The sequence below is a fragment of the Catharus ustulatus genome, chromosome 38, assembly GCF_009819885.2.
Source record: "Catharus ustulatus isolate bCatUst1 chromosome 38, bCatUst1.pri.v2, whole genome shotgun sequence".
Taxonomy (NCBI): Eukaryota; Metazoa; Chordata; class Aves; order Passeriformes; family Turdidae; genus Catharus; species Catharus ustulatus.
This window is the reverse complement of record NC_046258.1, coordinates 124473-151116: the sequence shown is the minus strand read 5'-3', so window position 1 is coordinate 151116 and position 26644 is coordinate 124473. Positions and strand designations below refer to the sequence as shown.

The following is a 26644-nucleotide window of genomic DNA, read 5'->3' as shown; positions in this document are numbered from 1 at the left end:
CTGGTCCATACTGGTTTATACTTGTTTATACTGGTCTATACTTGTTTTTACTGGTTCATACTGGTCCATACTGGTTCATACTGGTTCATACTGGTCCATACTGGTCCATACTGGTTTATACTGGTCCATACTGGTCTATACTGGTCCATACTGGTCCATACTGGTCCATACTGGTTTATACTGGTCCATACTGGTCCATACTGGTTTATACTGGTCCATACTGGTTTCTCTCCCCAGACTGGGAACGTCGATTTCGAGACGGAGCCGCCACCTGACGCCCCGCCCAACCCAACTGGTTTGTACTGGTTTATACTGGTTTGTACTGGTTTGTACTGGTTTGTACTGGTTTGAACTGGGAAACCCTAAAATCTCCTTTTTTTCCCCTCAAAAAAATTGAATTTTTTTGCCCAAAATCCCCAAATTTTGCCCCAAAAACCCCCAAAATTTTTCCAAAATTTCCTCCATTTTTCCTTTCGAAATTCTCGTTTTGTTCCCCAAAATTTCCCGATTTTTTTCCCCCACAATTTTCCCCAAATTTTAATTTTTCACCCCAAAAATCCCAAATTTTTATCCACATTCCTGATTTTTTTCTCCCCAAAATTTTATTTTTTCCCCCCAAAATTCTCATTTTTCACTCCACAAATTCCCCAAATTTTCACCCAAAATCTCCATTTTTAATCCCAATTTTTTCCCCAAAATTCTCATTTTTCATCCCGAAAATCCAAATTTTTTTCCAAAAATTTCTCAATTTTTTTCTCAAAATCTTCAAATCCCATTTTCCTAAAAATCCCCGGTTTTCACCTCAAAAAAATTCCCAATTTTTACCTAAAATCTCCATTTTTTAATCCCAACTTTTTACCAAAATTCACATTTTTCCACACAGAAATTTGCAATTTTTTCACAAATTTCTCATTTTTTATTCCTTAAAAATTTCTCATTTTACCCTCAGAATTCTCATTTTTCACCCCAAAAATCCCCAAAATTTCCCCCAAAAATCCCCAATTTTCCCCCCAAAACCCCCAATACCCATTTCCCCAAAATTCTCATTTTTCACCCCAAAAATCCAAGTTTTTTCACAAATTTCTAATTTTTTATCCCCTAAAAATTTCTCGTTTTTTCCCCCAAAATTCACATTTTTCACCAAAAAAAAAACTCAATTTTTTTGCCTAAAATCCCCAAATTTTCTCCCAAAACCTCGATTTTTCACCCCAAAAAATTATGTTTATTTTTATTTTCGTTTTTATTTTTATTCTTATTTTTATTTTTATTTTTATTTTTATTTTTATTTTTATTGTAATTTTATATTTTTATTTTTATTTATTTTATTTTTCCCCTCAGGTCGGTGCCCGGTGCCGGAGCAGAAGGAACTGGGAGCGACGCTGAGGGACGAACCCTGCGGGAGGGACCCGGAACCCGGCATGGCCGGACTCTGCCGGTCAGGAATTTTGGGAATTATTTGGGAAATTTGGGGAAAATTTGGGATTTTTTAAAATTTTGGGATTTTTTCGGATTTTTTTTTATTTTTTTAGGATTTTTTTGGGATTTTTTTGATCGCTCAGGTGTCATTTTGAGGCCTAGGCCGCGATCATCTCTGTGAGGGAAGGCGGCCATTTTGTGATCTCTGCGGTCACTCAGTGCTCACTCAGGGACAATTTTTTGGAATTATTTGGGAAGTTTTGGGAAATTTTGGGATTTTTTCGATTTTTTGGAAATTTTTAGGATTTTTTTTAGGATTTTTTTTGGATTTTTTGGTCACTCTGGGGTCATTTTGAGGCCTAGGCCTGTATCTTTTCCGTGAGGGCAGGCGGCCATTTTGTGATCTCTGCGGTCACTCTGGGATTTTTTGGGAATTTTTTGGGAAGTTTTTGAGGACGTTTTGAAAATTTTGGGATTTTTTTGATTTTTTTGGAAATTTTTTAGGATTTTTTTTGGATTTTTTTGGAATTATTTGGTCACTCTGGGGCCATTTTGAGGCCTAGGCCTCGATCATCTCTGTGAGGGGAGGCGGCCATTTTGTGATCTTTGTAGTCACTCAGTGCTCACTCAGTGACAATTTTTGGGAATTATTTGGGAAATTTTGGGAAAATTTGGGATTTTTTAAAATTTTGGGATTTTTTGGGATTTTTTTGCATTTTTTTAGGATTTTTTTGGGATTTTTTTTGATCGCTCTGGTGTCATTTTGAGGCCTAGGCCTCGATCGTCTCTGTGAGGGGAGGCGGCCATTTTGTGATCTCTGTGGTCACTCAGTGTTCACTCAGTGACAAATTTTGGGAATTATTTGGGAAGTTTTGGGAAATTTTGGGATTTTTTCGATTTTTTGGAAATTTTTAGGATTTTTTTTAGGATTTTTTTGGGATTTTTTGGTCACTCTGGGGCCATTTTGAGGCCTAGGCCGCGATCGTCTCTGTGAGGGGAGGCGGCCATTTTGTGATCTCTGTGCTCACTCAGTGCTCACTCAGGGACAATTTTTGGGGAAGTTTTGGGAAATTTGGAGAATTTTAGGGTTTTTTGGATTTTTTAAAATTTTTTTTGGATTTTTTTAGGAATTTTTTGTTCACTCAGGAGTCAGTTTGAGGCCTAGGCCTCGATCGTCTCTGTGAGGGAAGGCGGCCATTTTGTGATCTCTGTGCTCACTCGGTGCTCACTCAGGGACAATTTTTGGGAATTATTTGGGAAATTTTGGGAAAATTTGGGATTTTTTAAAATTTTGGGATTTTTTGGGGATTTTTTTTCCATTTTTTTAGGATTTTTTTGGGATTTTTTTGATCGCTCAGGTGTCATTTTGAGGCCTAGGCCGCGATCGTCTCTGTGAGGGGAGGCGGCCATTTTGTGATCACTGCAGTCACTCAGTGCTCACTCAGTGACAATTTTTTGGAATTATTTGGGAAGTTTTGGGAAATTTTGGGATTTTTTCGATTTTTTGGAAATTTTTAGGATTTTTTTTAGGATTTTTTTTTGGATTTTTTGGTCACTCTGGGGTCATTTTGAGGCCTAGGCCTGTATCTTTTCCGTGAGGGCAGGCGGCCATTTTGTGATCTCTGCGGTCACTCTGGGATTTTTTGGGAATTTTTTGGGAAGTTTTTGAGGACGTTTTGAAAATTTTGGGATTTTTTTGATTTTTTTGGAAATTTTTTAGGATTTTTTTTGGATTTTTTTGGAATTATTTGGTCACTCTGGGGCCATTTTGAGGCCTAGGCCTCGATCATCTCTGTGAGGGGAGGCGGCCATTTTGTGATCTCTGTGCTCACTCTGTGCTCACTCAGTGACAAATTTTGGGAATTATTTGGGAAATTTGGGGAAAATTTGGGTTTTTTTAAAATTTTGGGATTTTTTGGGATTTTTTTGCATTTTTTTAGGATTTTTTTGGGGATTTTTTGGTCAATCAGGTGTCATTTTGAGGCCTAGGCCGTGATCGTCTCTGTGGGGGGAGGCGGCCATTTTGTGATCTCTGCGGTCACTCAGTGGTCACTCAGGGACAATTTTTGGGAATTATTTGGGAAATTTTGGGAAAAATTGGGATTTTTAAAAATTTTGGGATTTTTTTGGATTTTTTTAGGACTTTTTATTGGATTTTTTTGGTCACTCTGGTGTCATTTTGAGGCCTAGGCCGCAATCGTCTCTGTGAGGGGAGGCGGCCATTTTGTGATCACTGTGGTCACTCAGTGCTCACTCAGGGACAATTTTTGGGGAAGTTTCTGGAAATTTGGAGAATTTTAGGATTTTTTAGATTTTTTGGGGATTTTTTTTGGATTTTTTTGATCGCTCAGGTGTCATTTTGAGGCCTAGGCCGCGATCGTCTCTGTGAGGGGAGGCGGCCATTTTGTGATCACTGCAGTCACTCAGTGCTCACTCAGTGACAATTTTTTGGAATTATTTGGGAAGTTTTGGGAAATTTTGGGATTTTTTCGATTTTTTGGAAATTTTTAGGATTTTTTTTAGGATTTTTTTTGGATTTTTTGGTCACTCTGGGGTCATTTTGAGGCCTAGGCCTGTATCTTTTCCGTGAGGGCAGGCGGCCATTTTGTGATCTCTGCGGTCACTCTGGGATTTTTTGGGAATTTTTTGGGAAGTTTTTGAGGACGTTTTGAAAATTTTGGGATTTTTTTGATTTTTTTGGAAATTTTTTAGGATTTTTTTTGGATTTTTTTGGAATTATTTGGTCACTCTGGGGCCATTTTGAGGCCTAGGCCTCGATCATCTCTGTGAGGGGAGGCGGCCATTTTGTGATCTCTGTGGTCACTCAGTGCTCACTCAGTTACAATTTTTGGGAATTATGTGGGAAATTTTGGGATTTTTTGGGATTTTTTTAGGATTTTTTTGGGGATTTTTTGGTCACTCGGATGTCATTTTGAGGCCTAGGCCTCGATCGTCTCTGTGAGGGGAGGCGGCCGTTTTGTGATCTCTGCGGTCACTGTGTGTTCACTCTGGGATTTTTTTGGTAATTTTTAGGGGATGTTTTGGGAATTTTTGGGTTTTTTTGATCTTTTGGGGGATTTTTTAGGATTTTTTTGGGATTTTTTTGGTCACTCTGGGGTCAGTTTGAGGCCTAGGCCGGGATCGTCTCTGTGAGGGAAGGCGGCCATTTTGTGATCTCTGTGGTCACTCTCTGGTCACTGTGGTCACTCTGTGGTTACTCATGGTCACTCAGTGGTCACTCAGTGTCATTTAGGGGTCACTCAGTGGTCAGTGAGATCACTCTGGGATCAATTTGAGGCCTAGACCCAGCTGCTCTCTGTGAGGAGAGGCGGCCATTTTGTGATCACTGTGGTCACTCTATGGTCACACTATGGTCGCTGTGGTCACTCAGTGTCATTTAGTGGTCACTCAGTGGTCACTCAGTGTTCACTGAGATCATTCAGGTGTCGTTTTGAGGCCTAGGCTCGATTCCTCTCTGTGAGGGGAGGTGGCCATTTTGTGATCTCTGTGGTCACTCTCTGGTCACTGTGGTCACTCAGTGGTCACTGAGATCCCTCTGGGGTCAGTTTGAGGCCTAGGCCTGGCTCCTCTCTGTGAGGGGTGGCGGCCATTTTGTGATCACTGTGGTCACTCTATGGTCACACTATGGTCACTGTGGTCACTCAGTGTCATTTAGTGGTCACTCAGTGGTCACTCGGTAGTCACTGTGGTTACTCAGTGGTGACTGAGATCCCTCTGGTGTCATTTTGAGGCCTAGGCCTGGATCCTCTTTGTGAGGGGAGGCGGCCATTTTGTGATCACTGTGGTCACTCTATGGTCACTGTGGTCACTCTGTGGTCACTGTGGTCACTCAGTGGTCACTCAGTGTCATTTAGGGGTCACTCAGTGGTCAGTGAGCTCACTCTGGGATCAGTTTGAGGCCTAGACCCGGCTGCTCTCTGTGAGGGGAGGTGGCCATTTTGTGATCACTGTGGTCACTCTATGGTCACTGTGGTCACTCAGTGTCATTTAGTGGTCACTCAGTGGTCACTCAGTGTTCACTGAGATCATTCAGGTGTCGTTTTGAGGCCTAGGCTCGATTCCTCTCTGTGAGGGGAGGTGGCCATTTTGTGATCTCTGTGGTCACTCTCTGGTCACTGTGGTCACTCAGTGGTCACTCTCTGGTCACTGTGGTCACTCAGTGGTCACTCTATGGTCACTGTGGTCACTCAGTGGTCACTGAGATCCCTCTGGGGTCAGTTTGAGGCCTAGGCCTAGATCCTCTCTGTGAGGGGAGGCGGCCATTTTGTGATCACTGTGGTCACTCAATGTTCACTCAGTGGTCAGTGCTGGTCACTGTGGTCACTCTGTTCTCACTGTGGTCACTCAGTGGTCACTCATGGTCACTCAGTGGTCACTCAGTGTCATTTAGTGGTCACTCAATGGTCACTCAGGGGTCACTCAGTGGTCATTTAGTGGTCACTGAGATCACTCTGTGGTCAGTTTGAGGCCTAGGCCGCGATCGTCTCTGTGAGGGGAGGCGGCCATTTTGTGATCACTGTGGTCACTCAATGTTCACTCAGTGGTCTGTGCTTGTCACTGTCGTCACTCAGTGATCACTCTGGTCACTCAATGGTCACTGTGGTCACTCAGTGGTCACTCAGTGGTCACTCCCCCCCTCAGGGCTCACTACACCGAGTACCTGGTGTCCCTCATCAACCGCCACGGCCTGGACCCGGCCCCTCTCTATGACCGGGCCGAGCTGCGCGCCGCCGCAGAGCGCCACCTGGCGGCCGGGAGGAGCCGGCGCCTGCCGGGCGAGAGCGAGGCCGAGCACGAGCTGCGCATGCGCCGCCTGCTGGGGGAGGAGGCGCCGGTCAGGCCACGCCTCCCGGGGGCGGGGCTGAGGCAGATATGTAAATGAGGGGGCGGGGCATGACCATATATGGGGAAATGGGGGAAATTGGGATTTTTTGGGTGGTTTTGGGGGAATTTTGGGAAAGTTTTGGGGGATTTTGGGTCATTTTGGGGCAGGTTTTACGGATTTTGGGGGGAATTTGAAGGATTTGGGGGGAAGTTTGGGGGAATTTCAGTGATTTTGGGGGATTTTTTGGGAATTTGGGGGCATGTTGGGGCAAAGCTTAATTAATTAAATAATGGAATATTTTTAATGTCATTATTATGTCGTGATAAATAAAAATGAATGTGCAAACGATGGTGATTGCATTGTTATTATTAATGACAATTAAATTGTATTTTTATGAAGGTTTTATAAATATAAGTGTGGAAATAAATGTGAGTATAAAGTAAAAATAAAAATAAAAATGAAAATAAAAATAAAAATGAAAATAAAAATGTGTATGCATAAACACGTAAATATATAAGAACAAAAGTAGAAATGTAAATATATAAAAATAAAAATACAAAATCGTTAAGATATGTAAATACAGGAGTATAGAAACAGAAATATAAATAAGAATGTAAATATATAAATGTATTTATATACGGATACAAAAATATAAAAATCTATTTATGTGTATTTTTATTTTTATACATAAAGATATGAACATGTAAATGTATAAAAATGTGAATAGAAAAATACAAAAATACAAAAATAGAGAAATACATAAATATAAAAATATATAAATATATAAATATATAAATATATGAATATATAAATATATAAATATATAAATATATAAATATATAAATATATAAATATATAAATATATAGATATATAAATATATAAATATACGAGTTTGTAAATATAAAAAATGTTACTATATAAACAGAAAAATACAAAAAAAGAAAAAATATAAACATGCATAAATAAAAATATAAATATAGATACTGAAGAAAATGAAGTTTAATCAGACTTATAATACCACTACAATATAACCAAGACGAAATTAAAAAATAATACTAAATAAGAATGAATGAAATTAGCAGCCGTAAATCAAAACCTTCCGCGACAACATGGCGGCGCCCACGCGCCTCGGTGTATCCCATCACTCCCCGCGCGCGAACTCCAGCGAAGCCGCAGCGGTGCCTCGGTGTATCCCGGCATGCCCCGCGCGCCGCCGCCATATTCCCGGCAGACCCCGCGCCGCGCCCTCAGCCGCCGCCGCCGCTGCTGCTGCTCCGGTGAGTTCGGGGAAAGGGGAAAAACGGGAGGGATTTATCGCGATTTACCGGGATGATTTAGCGCGGTTTATCGCGATTTACCGGGATGATTTAGCGGGGTTTATCGCGATTTACCGGGATGATTTAGCGGGGTTTATCGCGATTTACCGGGATGATTTAGGGGGTTTATCGCGATTTACCGGGATGATTTAGCGCGGTTTATCGCGATTTACCGGGATGATTTAGCGGGGTTTATCGCGATGTATCGCGATTTACCGGGCTGGTTTATCGCGGTTTATCGCCATTTCTCGGCGTTTGCCGCTGTGTCCCCGCAGGTCCCGGATCCGCCCGCGCCCGGCTGAGGAAATGGTGAGGGAGCGGCTGTAACACCCCCCCAGAGAGGGAATGGAACCGGCCCCGAGCCCCCCCCAGAGAGGGAATGGAACCGGCCCCGAGCCCCCCCCGGGAGCGGGAATGGAACCGGCCCCGAGCCCCCCCCAGAGAGGGAATGGAACCGGCCCGGCCCAAACCCCATCCCAGTTTGGTCCCAGTTCAGCCCAGTTTATCCCAGTAACCTCCCAGTTCATCCCAGTTTGATTCCAGTTCATCCCAGTAACCTCCCAGTTCAGCCCAGTTTGATCCCAGTTCCCTCCCAGTTCAGCCCAGTCCCTCCCAGTTCAACCCAGTTTGATCCCAGTTCGCTCCCAGTCCATCCCAGTTTGATCCCAGTCCATCCCAGTATGGCCCAGTCCCTCCCAGTCCATCCCAGTCCCTCCCAGTCCATCCCAGTTTGATTCCAGTTTAATCCCAGTCCATCCCAGTATGGCTCAGTCCCTCCCAGTCTCTCCCAGTTCATCCCAGTCCATCCTAGTTCGATCCCAGTATGGCCCAGTTCATCCCAGTCCCTCCCAGTTCCCTCCCAGTACAAACCAGTCCATCCCAGTTCACTCCAAGTCCATCCCAGTTCATCCCAGTTTGATCCCAGTCCGTCCCAGTCCCTCCCAGTTTGATTCCAGTCCCTCCCAGTTCCCTCCCAGTTCCCTCCCAGTCCCTCCCAGTATAACCCAGTCCCTCCCAGTCCCTCCCAGTCCCTCCCAGTTTGATCCCAGTTCATCCCAGTAACTTTCCAGTTCATCCCAGTATGTCCCAGTCTCTCCCAGTCCCTCCCAGTCCCTCCCAGTATAAACCAGTCCCTCCCAGTCCATCCCAGTCCCTCCCAGTCCCTCCCAGTCCCTCCCAGTTCCCTCCCAGTCCCTCCCAGTCCCTCCCAGTCCCTCCCAGTTTGTTCCCAGTTCATCCCAGTTCCCTCCCAGTCCCTCCCAGTTCCCTCCCAGTCCCTCCCAGTATAACCCAGTCCCTCCCAGCACGGGCGGCTCAAGCTCCGCCCCCCGGACGCGGCGCGGCGCCGGCAGCGAGAGGAGAAACTGAGGCAGTACCGGGAGAGCATGGAGGCCTTACTGGGGGTACTGGTTTGTACTGGTTTATACTGGGAGGGGCTGGGAGGGACTGGGATGGACTGGGAGGGACTGGGAGGGACTGGGACCAAACTGGGAGGGACTGGGATGGGGTTGGGGTTACTGGTTTATACTGGGAGGGAACTGGGAGGGCACTGGGATTTACTGGTTTGTACTGGTTTGGACGGGTTCGTACTGGTTTGAACTAGTCCATACTGGTTTATACTGGTCCATACTGGTCCATACTGGTCCATACTGGTCCATACTGGTCCATACTGGTTTATACTGGTCCATACTGGTCCGTACTGGTTCATACCGGTTCATACCGGTTCATACTGGTCCATACTGGTTCATACTGGTCCATACTGGTTTAAACCAGTCCATACTGGTCCATACCGGTCCATACCGGTCCATACCGGTTCATACTGGTTCATACTGGTTCATACTGGTCCATACTGGTTTAAACCAGTCCATAATGGTCCATACTGGTCCATACTGGTTTATACTGGTCCATACTGGTCCATACTGGTTTCAGGGCCCGCCCCCAGCCCAGGTTCTCTCCCTCACCGGTTCCGTCCTGGCCTCCAACCCCGACGTCGGCACCTGCTGGAACCTGCGGAGACGCGCGCTGGGAGCGCTGGGAGGCGACTGGTTTGTACTGGTTTATACTGGTTTATACTGGTTTATACTGGTTTATACTGGTTTTTCATTTTTTTCCTATTTTTTCCATTTTTTTCCCACTTATACCAGTCCATACTGGTTTATACTGGTCCATACTGGTCCATACTGTTTTCCACCACCTTACCTGACCTATATTTATACTGGTTTATACTGGTTTTTACTGGTTTATACTGGTTTTTCCCATTTTTTCCCATTTTTTCCCACTTATACCGGTCCATACTGGTCCATACTGGTTTATACTGGTGTCTACTGGTTTATGCTGGTCTGTACCACTTTGCTTTACTTTACTTGATATTGGTTTATACTGGTTTTTACTGGTTTATGCTGGTTTTTCCCATTTTTTCCATTTTTTTCCCACTTATACTGGTCCATACTGGTCCATACTGGTTCATACTGGTTTATACTGGTCCATACTGGTTTCAGGGTGCCCTCAGAGCTGGCCTTCGTGGGGCAGTGCCTGGGGGTGAACCCCAAATCCTACGGGGCGTGGCACCACCGGAGCTGGGTGCTGGCGAGGGCGCCCCCTGCTGGCCGGGAGGACCTGGCGCTGTGCGAGCGCCTCCTGGCGGCCGACCCGCGCAACTGTGAGCCACTGGGATAAACTGGTTTATACTGGGAGGGACTGGGGGGGCACTGGGAGGGGCTGGGAGGGGAAAAAATGGGGAAAAAAAGTGAAAAAATGGGGAAAAAAGGGTTAAAAATGGGGAAAAAGTGAGGAAATATGGGGGAAAAAAGGGGTTTGGGGTTACTGGTTTGTACTGGTTTGTACTGGGAGGGCACTGGGATGGACTGGGACAAACTGGGAGGGGACTGGGAGGGGAAAAAATGGGGAAAAATGGTGAAAAAAGGGGTTAAAAAGGGAGGAAATTTGGGGAATAAAGGGTTAAAAATGGGGAAAATGGGGGTTTGGGGTTACTGGTTTATACTGGTTTGGACTGGTCTATACTGGGAGGGAACTGGGATCAAACTGGGATGAACTGGGAGTTACTGGGATGAGATTTGGGGGCACTGGGATGGAATTAAAGGGTTAAAAATGGAGAAAAATGAGGATTTGGGGTTACTGGTTTGTACTGGTTTATACTGGGAGCTGCTCCCTGGAGCTCAGTGGTGCCTCCCAGCCCTTACTGGTTTATACTGGTTTATACTGGGAGCCATGAGACCGCACTGAGAGCCTTAGGACCATACTGGGAATGGGTTTGGGAGCATGAGGCCATACTGGTTTATACTGGTTTGTACTGGGAGTTGCTCCTAGGAGCTCAGGGGTGGCTCCCAGTTCTTACTGGTCCATACTGGTTTATACTGGTCCATACTGGGAGCCGTGAGACCACATAGGGAGTCACAGAAGCATACTGGGAGTGGGTTTGGATGCATGAAACCATACTGGTTTATACTGGGATTTGCTCCCACGTCCTTGGGGTGGCTCCCAGTGGTTACTGGTCCATACTGGTTTATACTGGTCCATACTGGTGCCCTCCCAGTCCACGCCTGGGAGCACCGGCGCTCCCTCAGCGCCTCCCGGGACGCCGAGGCCGAGCTGAGCTTCGCCGGGGATCTCCTGAGCCGCGACTTCTCCAACTTCTCGGCCTGGCAGCACCGCCTGCGCGTGCTGGGGGCCGCAGGGGATTGTGGGAAGGGAGCGCTGAGCCAGGACAGGCTCCAGAAAGGTGAGGAAAGGTCCGGAATGTTCCGGAATTTTGGGCGGTTTCAGCAGAATTTGGTGATTTTGGTGACATCCCCATTGGTTTCTATGGGGCACAAATCCCCATTGGTTTCTATGGGGGTAGACCTGTTCTCTATAGATCCCCATTAATTCCAATGGGGGTAGACCTGTTGTCTGTGAATCCCGATTGGTTTCTATGGGGCACAAATCCCCATTGACTTTAATTGGGGTAGACCTGTTCTCTATAGATCCCCATTAATTCCAATGGGGGTAGACCTGTTGTCTGTGAATCCCCATTGGTTTCTATGGGACACAAATCCCCATTGGTTTCAATGGGGGTAGACCTGTTCTCTGTAGAACCCCATTGGTTTCTATGAGAGGAAAATCCCCATTCATTCCAATGGGGGTAGACCTGTTCTCTGTGAATCCCCATTGGTTTCAATGGGAGAAACATCCCCATTGGTTTCTATGGGGCACAAATCCCTATTGGTTTCTATGGGAGAAAATCCCCATTGGTTTCTATGAGGCAGAAATCCTCATTGATTTAAATGGGGGTAGACCTGTTCTCTGTAGATCCCCATTGGGTTCTATGGGGAAAATTCCCCATTGGTTTCTATGGTGGTAGACCTGCTGTCTGTAGATCCCCATCCATTCCTTTGGGGGTAGACCTGTTCTCTCTCTATCCCCATTGGTTTCTATGGGGGTAGACCTGTTGTCCATTAATCCCCATTCATTCCAATGGGGGTAGACCTGTTGTTTGTAGATCCCCATTGGTTTCTATGGGAGGAAAATCCCCATTGGTTTCTATGGGGGGTAGACCTGTTCTCTGTAGAGCCCCATTGACTTTAATGGGGGTAGACCTGTTGTCCAAAAATTTCCATTGATTTAAATCAGTTAGACTTCTTCTAAATCTTGTTTGTGGCTTAATTTGGTTAAACCTGTCCTAAATCTTGTTCTTGACTTGGTTAAACCTGTCCTAAATCCTGATCTTGGCTTAAATTGTTTAGACTTGTCCTAAATCCTGTTTTTAAATTGGGTAGACCTATCCTAAATCTTGCTCTTAAATTTGTTAGACCTGTCCTAAATCCTGTTCTTGACTCAAATCCTAAATCCTGTTCTTGGCTTAAATTGGTTAGACCTGTCCTAAATCCTGATCTTGACTCAAATCCTAAATCCTGTTCTTGATTTAAATTGTTTAATCCTGTCCTAAATCCTGTTCTTGACTCAAATCCTAAGTCCTGTTGTTGATTAAAATTGGATAAAACTGTCCTAAATCTTGCTCTTAAATTGTTTAATCCTGTCCTAAATCCTGATCTTGACTCAAATCCTAAATCTGTGCCCCCCCAGAGCTGGAACTCGTTCACCACGCCGTGTTCACCGACCCCACCGACCAGAGCCCCTGGGTTTACCTTCGCTGCCTCCTCTCCCGAGGTAATTCCCAAATTTTTGGGGTCCCAAATAAAATTTTGGGGTCCTAAATAAAATTTTTGGGGTGTCTAATAAATTTTTGGGGGGTCCCAACAGGTCCAGAGAAGCCCAGGGTGGTTTTTGTGCACGTGGATCGAGAGGATTCGACGTTGAGCGTCGTCTTCTCGCGGCCGGTCAAGGTGAGTTTGGGGAAAAAAATTCTTAAATAAATTCTAAGAATTGACCCCAAAAAATCCCAGAAATTGTTCAAAAAATCTAAAAATGAATCATAAAAATTGACCCAAAAAATCCCCCAAAATTTCCAAAAATTGACCCAAAAAAATCCCTGAAATTGTTAAAAAAATCTAAAAATTAATCATAAAAATTGACCCAAAAAATCCCCAAAAAATTCCAAAGATTGGCCTAAAAAAATCCCTGAAATTGTTCAAAAAAATCTAAAAATGGATCGTAAAAATTGACACAAAAAATCACAAAAAAATTCCAAAAATTGACCCAAAAAAATCCCAGAAATTGTTCAAAAAATCTAAAAATGAATCATGAAAATTGACACAAAAAATCCCAAAAAAATTTCCAAAAATTAACCCAAAAAATTCCCTGAAATTGTCCAAAAAATCTAAAAATGAATCCTGAAAATTGACTCCAAAATCCCCAAAAAATTCCAAAAATTGACCCAAAAAAATCCCTGAAATTGTCCAAAAAATCTAAAAATGAATCCTGAAAATTGACTCCAAAATCCCCCAAAAATTCCAAAAATTGACCCAAAAAAAATCCATTAAATTGTCCAAAAAAATCTAAAAATGGATCGTGAAAATTGACACAAAAAATCACAAAAAAATTCCAAAAATTGACCCAAAAAAATCCCAGGAATTGTTCAAAAAATCTAAAAATTAATCATAAGAATTGACCCAAAAAATCCCCAAAAAATTCCAGAAATTGACCCAAAAAAAATCCATTAAGTTATCCAAAAAAATCTAAAAATGAATCATAAAAATTGACTCAAAAAAATCACAAAAAATCACAAAAAAATCATAAAATAGTCACCCAAAACCTAAAAATAAATCCTTAAAATTGACCCAAAAAATAAAAAAAAATCCAAAAAATTCCCCAAAATAATTAAAAAAAAACTTTCCAAAAAATAAATCCCCCCAAAAAATCTCAGAAATTGTACAATGAACCTAGAAATAAATCCTAAGAGTTGACCCAAAAAATCCCTAAAATTGTCCAAAAAACCCAAAAATAAATCCTAAAAATTGACCCAAAAAATCCTCAAAAATATCCTTAAAAAATCCCCAAAAAACCCACAAAAATTGTCCAAAAAACCCAAAAACAAATCATGAAAATTGACCAAAAAAATCCCCAAAATTTGACCCCAAAAATTTTTAAAAATCCCCAAAATTGTCCAAAAAACCTAAAAATGAATCCTGAAAGTTGAGCCAAAAAATCCAAAATTTGACCCAAAAAAATCCCTCTAAAAATCAAAAAAATATCAAAAAAATCTCCAAAAAATCCCAAAAAAGTTCCAAAAAAAATCCCAAAAATTGTTCAAAAATAAGTCCTGAAAATTGACCCCAAAAATCCAAAATTTGACCCCAAAAATCCCAAAAATGACCCAAAAATCCTGAAAATAAATCCTAAAATTTGACCTAAAAAAAACCCAAAAAATTCCCCCGAAAATCCAAAAATTCCACAAAAAAAATCCCACAATTGACCCCCCCCAAAAAATCTTGAAAATAACCCCCAAAAAATCTCCCCAAAAATCTCAAAATTGCCCAAAAAACCTAAAAATAAATCCTAAAAATTGCCCCCCAAAAATCCCAAAAATCAAAAAAAAAAATCCCCCGAAAAATCCAAAAATTGACCCAAAAAACCCCCAAAAATCCCCAAAAAAATCCCCAAAAAATCCCAAAATAATCCCAAAAAATCCCCAAAAAATTCCCAAAAAATCACAAAATAATCCCTAAAAAATCCCCAAAAAATCCCCCAAAAAATCTCAAAATAATCCCAAAAAAATCTCAAAATAATCCCAAAAAAATCCCCAAAAAAATCCCCAAAAAATCTCAAAATAATCCCAAAAAATCCCCAAAAAATCACAAAATAATCCCAAAAAAATCCCAAAATTGACCCAAAAATTTTTTTTAAAATCCCCCCAAAAAAATCCCCATTGCTTTCAATGATAACCCATCATTTCAGGATTAAAAATTCTGATTTTAAATTGGAAAAAAAATAGAAATTTGTATTTTTTTTGTCCCCACAGGTGTCCCCAGAGTGGCCAGAACTCGAGGTCACCTTGGATGGCTCCGCCCTGGGCGTGTCCTGGAGCTCGGGGGAGGGGCGGCCCCGCCCCAGCCACACCTGGGTATCCTTCCAAAAAATAAATTAAATTTTATATTCATTTATTAGGATTTATTTGAGGGATTTTTGGGGATTTTTGGGGATTTTTTGGAGAATTTTTGGGATTTTTTTTGGATTTTTTTGGTATTTTTTAAGATTTTTTGGGAATTTTTTTGGAATTTTTAAGGAATTTTTTTTGAAAATTTTTTTGGGGAATTTTTGGGATTTTTTTTTTTTTTAATTTTAAGGAATTTTTTGGAGGATTTTTTTTTATTTTTTGGGGATTTTTTTGGGGATTTTTTAGGATTTTTGGTGGGTTTTTTTGTTGATTTTGATGGAATTTCCTAGTGATATTTAAGGGATTTTTTTTGAGATTTTTTAGGATTTATTTGAGGATTTTTTGGGGATTTTTTGAGGATTTTTTGAGGATTTTTTTTTTTAGTTTTTCAGTGATTTTTAAGGATTTTTTTCTTGGTTTTTAGGGATTTTTTTGGGATTTTTTGGGGATTTTTTATGAGTTTTTTGTTGATTTTAATGGATTTTTCTGGTGACATTTTAGGGAATTTTTTGAGATTTTTTAGGATTTATTTGAGGATTTTTTGGGATTTTTGGGGGGATTTGTAGGATTTTTTGAGGGATTTTTTAGGATTTTTTGGGGCATTTTAAGGGTTTTTTTCAGGGATTTTTTGGGGGATTTTTTGGGATATTTTGGGATTTTTTTTTAGGATTTTTTAGGATTTTTTGAGAGATTTTTCGGCAATTTTTTGGGAATTTTTTGAGAAATTTTTAGGGTATTTTGGGGGGATTTTTTGGGATTTTTTTGTTTGTTTGGGTCAATTTTTAGGATTTTTTTGGGGTTTTTTTTGGGCAGTTTTGGGGATTTTTTGAGGGATTTTTTGGGCTTTTTTTTAAAAAAAATTTGTTTTAATTTTTGGGGATTTTTTGCTGTATTTTGGGTGGGCGTGGCTCTCGTGGGCGTGGCCTTGACAGACACCCCCAGCTCTGCGACCTCCCGGCCCCGCCCACCCAGAGCCCCGCCCACTTCGAGGTCACCTGGTCCCGAGGCTCCGCCCCCGTCGCCGTCACGCTGCAGCCAGGTGAGGCCACGCCCACTCCGACCACACCCACTCAAGCCACGCCCCTTTCTGACCTGACCACGCCCCTTTTACCTGTCCCAGGTGAGGCTGAGGCCTGGTGGGAGGAGCCAATCAGAGAGCAGGAGCTGTTCTGGTAAGCCACGCCCATTTTAAAGCCACGCGCATTTAAGCCACGCCCCTTTGTTGTGTAGACACGCCCATTTTATGTGGCCACGCCCCTTTAATGCGAGGTTTGTTCTACTTTAAAGCCACGCCCCTTTATTTGACCACGCCCCTTTTTATTTGACCACGCCCTTTTATGGTGTGACCATGCCCATTTTTGGGTGGCCACGCCCCTTTGTGGTGTGACCACGCCCCCTTTATGCTGTGGCCACGCCCCTTCAAGATGGACACGCCCGTTTATTATTTGCACATTTTAAATGATGTGACCACGCCCCCTTATGAATTTATTATTATTATTATTATTATTATTATTATTATTATTATTATTATTATTATTATTATTATTATTATTATTATTATTATTACTTTTACTATTATTATTATCATTTTTATTAATATTGTCATTATTATTATTTACTGTTATTTTTACTACTAATATTATTATTATTTTTACTGTTATTTACTGTTATTATTGTTATTATTTACTGTTATTATTCTTTTTTTATTAGTATTATTATTATTATTTACTGTTATTATTATTATTATTTACTGTTATTATTATTCTTTTATTATTGTTATTACTATTATTCTTCTTCTTATTATTTTTATTATTGTTATTTTATTATTTTTGTTTTGTTGTTATTGTTATTTTATTATTATTTATTGTTATTATTATTATCATTGTTATTGTTTGGTGTTGCTATTATTATTAATATTATTATTACTATTATTATTATTATTATGATTGTTATTATTATTATTTACTGATACTATTATTATTATTATCATTACTATTATTATTTTTAGTTGTTATTATTAATATTAATTATTTACTGTTGTTATTAGTATAATTATTTTTATTATTATTATTAGACCACGCCCTTTTAGAAGCCACGCCCCTTCACAATGTGGCCACACCCCTTTATGGTGCCCGCCCCTCTTTGTGCTGTGGCCACGCCCCTTAGAGTTGGCCACGCCCCTTTATTAGTTTCCTACATCTTTTTATGGCGTGACCACGCCCCTTTGGTGTGACCACGCCCCCTTGTGATGTGAACACGCCTCTTTATGTGTGGCCACGCCCCTTTCTCAGCTGTTGGCCCCGCCCCCAGGCCCGAGGTGGGCGGGGCCTGTCCTCAGGTGAGGCTGTACCTGGAGCTGGCCACGCCCCTTTATGATGTGATCACGCCCCCTTATAAATAATATTATTATTATTATTTTTTTTTTTTTTTGTTGTTGTTGTTTTTTTAATTTTTATTTTTATTTTTATTTTTATTGTTATTAATTACTGTTATTGTTATTATTATTATTATTTACTGTTATTATTATTCTTTTATTATTATTATTATTATTTAATGTTATTAATATTTACTGTTATTAATATTATTCTTTTATTATTATTATTGTTATTATTTAATATTATTATTATTTATTGTTATTATTTTTTGTTATTATTCACTGTTATTATTATTCTTTTATTATTATTATTATTATTTAATGTTATTAATATTTACTGTTATTAATATTATTCTTTTATTATTATTATTGTTATTATTTAATATTATTATTATTTATTGTTATTATTTTTTGTTATTATTCACTGTTATTATTTTTATTATTATTTACTGTTATTATTATTATTTTTACTAATATTATTTTTTTTAGTCATTTTTATTCATATTATTATTTATTGTTGTTATTAGCATGATTATTTTTATTATTATTATAATTAGACCACGCCCTTTTAGAAGCCACGCCCCTTTACCATATGGTCACGCCCACTTTGTGAAGCCACACCCCTTTATTATGCGACCACGCCTTTTTATGATGTAACCACGCCCGTTTTAGTGACCACGCCCCTTTTTGACCCTCTAGCTCCGCCCCCAGGCCCGAGGTGGGCGTGGCCTGTCCCCTGGTGCTGCTGTACCTGGAGCTGGCCACGCCCCCTTTAAAGTGACCACACCCCCTTCCTGGTGTGGCCACGCCCCTTTCTCACCCCCCCCCCCCCGGCCCCGCCCCCAGGCCCGAGGTGGGCGGGGCCTGTCCCCAGGTGCTGCAGGCCCAGGTGGGGCTGTACCTGGAGCTGGCCACGCCCCTTTTGGTGTGGCCACGCCCCTTTCTGACCCCCTGGCCCCGCCCCCAGGCCCGAGGTGGGCGGGGCCTGTCCCCAGGTGCTGCGGGCCCAGGTGGGGCCGTGCCGGGAGCTGCTGGAGCTGGAGCCCCAGAGCCGAGGTGAGCCCCAAAAATGGCCCAAAAATGGGGGGAATCAACCCAAAAAATCATCCAAACACACCCCAAAAATGGGGGGAATCAACCCAAAAAATCATCTGAAATTCACCCCAAAAATGGGGAAAATAGACACAAAAAATGACACAAAAATGGGGGGAATCAACCCAAAAAATCATCCAAAATTCACCCCAAAAATGGGGAAAATAGACACAAAAAATGACGCAAAAATGGGGGGAATCAACCCAAAAAATCATCCAAAATTCACCCCAAAAATGGGGGGAATCGATCCAAAAAATCATCAAAAATACAGCCTAGAAATGGGGGGAATCAACCCAAAAAATCATCAAAACACGCCCCAAAAATGGGGGGAATCAACCCAAAAAATCATCAAAAACACACCCCAAAAATGGGGGGAATCAACCCAAAAAATCATCAAAAATGGCCAAAAATAAATCCAAAAAATGGGGAAAATAAACCCAAAATATACCCAAAAAATGGCACAAAAATGGGGGGAATCAACCCAAAAAATCATCAAAACACACCCCAAAAATGGGGGAAATGCACAAAAAAAATGGGCAAAAAATGACAGAAAATTGGGGGGAATCAGCCCAAAAAATCATCCAAAAATGGCCAAAAATTCACCCTAAAAATGGGGAAAATACATTTAAAAAATGGCCAAAAAATGACACAAAATACATCCAGAAAATGAATTAAAAATGGGGAAAATGAGCCCAAAAACTCGTCAAAAATGGCCAAAAATTCACCCTAAAAATGGGGAAAATCAACCCAAAAAATCATCAAAAAATGGCCAAAAATTCACTCTAAAAATGGGGGAAATGCATAAAAAAATGGGCAAAAAATGACACAAAAATGAGGGAAATCAACCCAAAAAATCATCCAAAAATGGCCAAAAATAAATACAAAAAATGGGGAAAATGTACAAAAAATGGGCAAAAAATGACACAAAAATGGGGGAATCAACCCAAAAAATCATCCAAAACACACCCCAAAAATGGGGGGGATGCACAGAAAAAAATGGGCAAAAAATGATCCAAAAATGGGGGGAATCAGCCCAAAAAATCATCCAAAAATGGCCAAAAATTCACCCTAAAAATGGGGAAAATGCACAAAAAAAAATGGGCAAAAAATGACACAAAAATTGGGGAAATCAACCCAAAAAATCATCCAAAAATGGCCAAAAATTCACCCTAAAAATGGGGAAAATCAACCCAAAAAATCATCTAAAAATGACCAAAAATAAATCAAAAAAATTATTTAAAAATGGGGAAATGAGCCCAAAAAATCATCAAAAAATGGCCAAAAATTCACCCAAAATACATCCAAAAAATGAATTAAAAATGGGGGAAATCAACCCAAAAAATCGTCCAAAAATGACCAAAAATTCACCCTAAAAATGGGGGAAATGCACAAAAAAAATGGGCAAAAAATGACACAAAAATGGGGGAAATGAACCAAAAAATCATAAAAAATGGCCAAAAGTTCACATTAAAAATGGAGGAAATACATTAAAAAAATGGCCAAAAAGTGACACAAAATACATCCAAAAAATGAATTAAAAATGGGGGAAATGAACCCAAAAACTCATCAAAAATGGCCAAAAATTCACCCTAAAAATGGGGAAAATACACAAAAAAAATGGGCAAAAAATGACACAAAAATGGGGGAAATCAGCCCAAAAAATCATCCAAAATACACCCCAAAAATGGGGAGAATGCACAAAAAAAATGGGCAAAAAATGACACAAAATACATCCAAAAAATGAATTAAAAATGGGGGAAATCAGCCCAAAAAATCATCAAAAAATGGCCAAAAATTCACCCTAAAAATGGGGGAAATCAACCCAAAAAATCATCAAAAATGGTCAAAAATTCACATTAAAAATGGGGGAAATACATAGAAAAAATGGGCAAAAAATGACAGAAAAATTGGGAGAAATCAACCCAAAAAATCATCAAAAATGGCCAAAAATTCACCCTGAAAATGGGGAAAATAGACAAAAAAAATGGGCAAAAAATGACACAAAAATGGGGAAAATTAACCAAAAAATCATCCAAAAATGGCCAAAAATTTACATTAAAAATGGGGAAAATAAACCCAAAAAATCATCAAAAATGACCAAAAATAAATCCAAAAAATGACACAAAAATGGGGGAAATGAGCCCAAAAAATCATCAAAAAATGGCTAAAAATTCACCCAAAATGCATCCAAAAAAGGAATTAAAAATGGGGAAAATGAGCCCAAAAAATGATCAAAAATGGGCAAAAATTCACCCTAAAAATGGGGAAATGCACAGAAAAAATGGGCAAAAAATGACACAAAAATGGGGAAAATGAACCCAAAAAAATTATCAAAAATTGGCCAAAAATAAATTTTAAAAATGATTTAAAAATGGGGGAAATGCACCCAAAAAATGATAAAAAAATGACACAAAATAAATCCAAAATTCACCTTAAATTTATTTTAAAAGTGATACAAAAATGGGGGAAATGAACCCAAAAAATGATCCAAAAATGGCCAAAAATAAATCCAAAATTCACCTTAAATTTATTTTTAAAATGAGCCAAAATTGGAGGAAATGAACCCAAAAAATCATCCAAAAATTGGCCAAAAATAAATCCAAAAAAATGATTTAAAAATGGGGGAAATCAACCCAAAAAATCATCAAAAAAATGACACAAAATCCCCTGAAAATTCCCCCACAAATTAAAAAAAAAATCCCAAAAAAATAAAAAAAATTTTCCCAAAAATCCCCCCAAAAAATAAAAATAAAATCCAGAAAATCCCAAAAAAATTGAAAAAGAAAAATCTCTAAAAATCAGAAAAAATGCCCCAAAAAATTCCCTAAAATTCCCCCCAAAAATAAAAAAAAATTTCCTAAAAAAATAAAAAAATCCCCAAAATATAAAAAAAATTCTCCCCAAAAATTCCCAAAATTTCCCCCCAAAATCCCAAAAAATTAAAAAAAAAATCGCCAAAAAATAAAAAAATTTCCTTAAAAAAATCCCCCAAAAATTAGAAAAAAACCAAAAAAATTTCCCAAAAATAAAAGAAATCAATTTAAAAATCTTTTAAAAATCCCCAAAATTTTCCCCCAAAAAATTCCAATAAAATTTTTAAAAAAATCCTGAAAAAATTAAAAAAAAATTTAAAAATTCCCAAAAACTAAAAAAAATTCAAATTATAAGAAAATCCAAAAAATTTCCTGAAAATCCAAAAAAATAAATTAAAAATAACTTGAAGAAATTTCCCAAAAATAATAAAAAAAAAAATTAAAAATCACCAAAAAATCCCCAAAAAAACCCCAAAAAATCCCAAAAAAATCCCAAAAAAATCCCAAAAATTCAAAAAAAATTTTTTAAAAATCCAAAAAAATTTTGAAAAAATCCCAAAAAAATCCAAAATTATCAAAAATTTTAAAACCCCCCAAAAAAACCCCAAAAATTAAAAAAAAAGTTTAAAAAATCCCCAAAAAAATTTAAAAAAAAATTTTAAAAAAATCTCAAAAAATCCCCAAAAAAATCCCCAAAATTCCTCCATACTGGTTTATACTGGTTTATACTGGTTTGTACTGGTTTATACTGGTTTGTACTGGTCTCAGGCTGCCTCCTCACCCTGTCCCTGCTTTTGGCTGCTCTGGATCCTCGAGGCCACGCCCAGGAAATCCGGGAGCACCTGAGGAACCTGCAGGTAACTGGTTTATACTGGTTTATACTGGTTTATACTGGTTTATACTGGGAGGGAACTGGTTTGGACTGGGAGGGAACTGGGAGGGAATTGGGATGAACTGGGATGAACTGGGAGGGGATTTGGAGGGACTGGGAGGGAATTAAAGGGTTAAAAATGGTGGAAAATGGGGTTACTGGTTTGTACTGGTTTGTACTGGTTTATACTGGTTTATACTGGTTTATACTGGTTTGGACTGGTTTCTATTGGGAGAGGGTCAGGGGTGAACTGGGTGTTACTGGTTTATACTGGGATGAACTGGGAGGGAGTTCAAGGGTTAAAAATGGTGGAAAAAGGCGGGAAAATGGCGTTACTGGTTTATACTGGTTTATACTGGTTTATACTGGTTTATACTGGGAAGGAACTGGGAGCAAACTGGGATGAGGTTAGAATCAACTGGGACAAACTGGGATGAACTGGAAGTGGATTCAAGGGTTAAAAAAGCTTTGAACTGGTTTGTACTGGTTCATACTGGTCTATACTGGTTCATACTGGTTCATACTGGTTTATACTGGTTCATACTGGTTTATACTGGTCTGTACTGGTGCAGGACGCCGACCCCCTGCGCTCTGGGTTCGTGGCCGACGTCCGCTCCCGCTTCGAGGTCGTACTGGGAATACTGGGAGCGGGGGAGGGGCTGAGCCTGCCCAGTAAGGTAACTGGTTTGTACTGGTTTATACTGGTTTGGACTGGTTTGGACTGGTTTGGACTGGGAGGGAACTGGGAGGGACTGGGATGGACTGGGAGGAAACTGGGATGGACTGGTTTATACTGGGAGGGAACTGGGAGGGGATTTGGAGGTTACTGGTTTATACTGGGATGGGAATTTGGGGTTACTGGTTTATACTGGTTTATACTGGGAGAGGGTTGGGGGTTACTGGTTTGTACTGGGATGGGAATTTGGGGTTACTGGTTTGTACTGGTTTATACTGGGAGGGGACTGGGATGGAATTTGGGGGTTACTGGTTTATACTGGGAGGGGTTGGGGTTACTGGTTTGTACTGGGATGGGAATTTGGCGTTACTGGTTTGTACTGGTTTATACTGGTTTGTATTGGTGTGTACTGGTTTGTACTGGTCCATACTGGTCCATACTGGTTCATACTGGTATGGGAACTCAGTATGGTGCCATTTTTGCTGGGTTTATACTGGTTTAAACTGGTTTACACTGGTTTGTACTGGTTTTATTGATTTATACTGGTATATACTGGTTTATACTGGTGTGTACTGGTTCATACTGGTTCTTACTGGTCCATACTGGTCTGTACTGGTGCAGGGCCTGACCGTGGTGCCCCTCCTGGAGCGCGTGGCCTCCATCACCCGCCTGGAGCTGCCGGGGAACGAACTGGGAGCGGTGCCGGGAGCACTGGGAGCCATGAGGAGGCTGAGGGTGAGACCAGTATGGACCAGTATGGACCAGTATGGACCAGTATAGACCAGTATGGACCAGTACAGACCAGTATGGACATGTACGGACCAGTATGGACCAGTATGGACCAGTATGGACCAGTATGGACCAGTATAGACCAGTACGGACCAGTATGGACCAGTATGGACCAGTATGGACCAGTACGGACCAGTATAGACCAGTATGGACCAGTATGGACCAGTATGGACCAGTATGGACCAGTATGGACCAGTATGGACCAGTATGGACCAGTATAGACCAGTACGGACCAGTATGGACCAGTATGGACCAGTATGGACCAGTATGGACCAGTATAAACCAGTATGGACCAGTACGGACCAGTATGGACCAGTATGGACCAGTATAAACCAGTATAGACCAGTACAGACCAGTATGGACCAGTATAGACCAGTACGGACCAGTATGGACCAGTATGGACCAGTATGGACCAGTATAGACCAGTACGGACTTGGACAGACCAGTACACACCAGTTACCCTTCCCAGTTAAACCAGTAACAACTCCCAGTAACACCAGTTAGAGCTCCCAGTCCCTCCCAGTCCCTCCCAGTTCAAACCAGTGACTCCCAGTCCATCCCAGCAACCCACCAGTCCAAACCAGTAACCGCCCAGTATAAACCAGTACATCCCAGTCCCATCCCAGTTTATCCCAGTCCATCCCAGTCCCTCCCAGTCCCTCCGAGTTCCCTCCCAGTCCCTCCCAGTTCCATCCCAGTCCCTCCCAGTCCATCCCAGTATGACCCAGTGACCCTCCCAGTTCAAACCAGTGACTCCCAGTAGAAACCAGTATGGCCCAGTTCCCTCCCAGTCCCATCCCAGTTAATCCCAGTCCCTCCCAGTCCCTCCCAGTTCCCTCCCAGTTCCCTCCCAGTCCCTCCCAGTCCCTCCCAGTCCATCCCAGTCCCTCCCAGTCCCTCCCAGTTCCCTCCCAGTTCCCTCCCAGTCCCTCCCAGTCCCTCCCAGTTCATCCCAGTTCCCTCCCAGTCCCTCCCAGTCCCTCCCAGTCCCTCCCAGTTCCCTCCCAGTTTATCCCAGTCCCTCCCAGTCCCTCCCAGTTCCCTCCCAGTCCATCCCAGTCCCTCCCAGTCCCTCCCAGTCCCTCCCAGTTTATCCCAGTCCCTCCCAGTAACCCCAGTCCCACAGGAACTGGATCTCTCTGACAATCACGTGACCGACCTGGGCTCGGCCCCGCCCCTCCCCCGCCTGGAGCTGCTGCGGCTGGACCGGAACCGTACGTACTGGTTTATACTGGTTTATACTGGTTTATACTGGTTTATACTGGGAGGGACTGGGATTAACTGGGATGGGACTGGGAGCGAGCTGGGAGGGAACTGGGATGGGACTGGGAGGGACTGGGATGGGACTGGGATGGACTGGGATGGACTGGGAGGGAACTGGGAGGGAACTGGGCCATACTGGTTTATATACTGGGAGGTTACTGGTTTGGACTGGTGGGTTGCTGGGATGAACTGGGAGTCACTGGTTTGAACTGGGAGGGTCACTGGGATGAACTGGGAGGGACTGGGATGGACTGGGAGGGCACTGTGCAGCCTTGGGGGTCTATACTGGTTTATACTGGTTTATACTGGTCCATACTGGGCCGCCATTTCCCCCTCTATGAGGGCGGGGGGCGTGGTCTGAGCAGGCCCTGCCCCCAGCCATTAGCCACGCCTCCGCTCTATCCTCATTGGCCGCCTGGCCCCGCCTCGCTCGCCTGCGATTGGCCGAGACCCCGCTGGGCTCCGCCCCCGACGGCCCCGCCCATGTGACCGAGCTCCTCCCACGCGTCGACGTCGCCTTCAGCTGATTGGCTGGCGGCGCTCAGGCCACGCCCCCTATTAATCTCGAGTTGAGCCTGCCGTTCCGGTTTTGGCCGTGCCACTTCCGGTTTGGGCCTATTACTTCCGGTTTTGGCCGTGTCCACTTCCGGTGTTGGATGGAGTGACGTCACCTCTCGTTTGATTGGCTGGCGGGGCCGCCCCGCGGTTTGGCCACGCCTCCTTTCCCCCATTTGATGTCGGTGCTTCCGGGGTTTGGCCCCGCCCATTTCCGGTGTTAAATAAAGTGACGTCACTCAGTTTGTCCCGGTGCGCTCCCAGTTCATCCCAGTCCCGTCCCAGTGCCCTCCCAGTCCATCCCAGTCCATCCCAGTTCCTCCCAGTCCCTCCCAGTGCCCTCCCAGTTTGTCCCAGTCCCATTCAATCCTTTCCCAGTTCCCTTTCCAGTCCATCCCAGTTCCTCCCAGTCCCTCCCAGTCCCATTCAATCCTCTCCCAGTCCCTCCCAGTCCCTCCCAGTTTGTTCCCAGTTTCACCATCACGGGCGGGGTCGGATGTGTCACTGCCAAATAGTGATCCAGGGCTGGGGGAGGGGCGGGAGTTGCCAAATAGTGACCCGAGGTTGCCAAATAGTGACCCGAGGTTGCCAAATAACGATCCGAGGTTGCCAAATAATGATCCCAGGTTGCCAAATGGTGACTCAGGGGTTGCAAAATAGTGAGCCAAGGGCGGCACAATGGTGATTCAGGGGTTGCCAAATAGTGAGCCGTGGGTTGGGCACATAGAGACCCCCCTGCCAAATAATGAGCCATGGGTTGGGCCCATAGGGACCCCCCTGCCAAATAGTGAGCTATTGAAAATCCCCATAGGGACCCCCCTGCCAAATAGTGAGCCATGGAAAATCCCATAGGGACCCCCCTGCCAAATAATGATCCAGTCCCTATAGACCCCCCTGCCAAATAGTGAGCCATTGAAAAGCCCTATAGGGATCCCCCTGCCAAATAGTGAGCCATAGTATTATCCTATAGATACCCCCCTGTCAAATAATGAGTCAGTACCCTATAGACCCTCCCCTGCTAAATAGTGAGCCATTCAAAACCCCATAGGGACCCCCTGCCAAATAGTGAGCCACGGAAAA

General features: G+C 42.2%; 2 protein-coding genes across 2 annotated transcripts in view; both read left to right on the top strand.

Moving 5' to 3' along the window:
* RNF31 (ring finger protein 31) overlaps window positions 1-6391 on the top strand; it is a 32042-nt gene extending 25651 nt beyond the window's left edge. The window contains 3 exon segments of the mRNA XM_033084397.1: window positions 238-295; window positions 1339-1435; window positions 6079-6391. Coding sequence (XP_032940288.1) covers window positions 238-295; window positions 1339-1435; window positions 6079-6319 — 396 coding nt within the window. The 3' untranslated portion in view covers window positions 6320-6391.
* Window positions 6392-7514: 1123 nt separating this feature from the next.
* RABGGTA (Rab geranylgeranyltransferase subunit alpha) lies at window positions 7515-25807 on the top strand. The gene is made up of 17 exons (XM_033084410.2): window positions 7515-7540; window positions 7855-7888; window positions 8884-8982; window positions 9509-9624; window positions 10078-10238; window positions 11133-11318; window positions 12662-12745; window positions 12839-12921; window positions 14997-15098; window positions 16074-16170; window positions 16252-16303; window positions 18473-18561; window positions 22179-22267; window positions 22854-22958; window positions 23579-23692; window positions 24873-24960; window positions 25388-25807. Exons 2-17 carry the CDS (start codon window positions 7886-7888, stop codon window positions 25534-25536), a joined length of 1617 nt encoding a protein of 538 aa, XP_032940301.1. The 5' UTR covers window positions 7515-7540; window positions 7855-7885; the 3' UTR covers window positions 25537-25807.
* The last annotated feature ends 837 nt before the right edge of the window (window positions 25808-26644 follow it).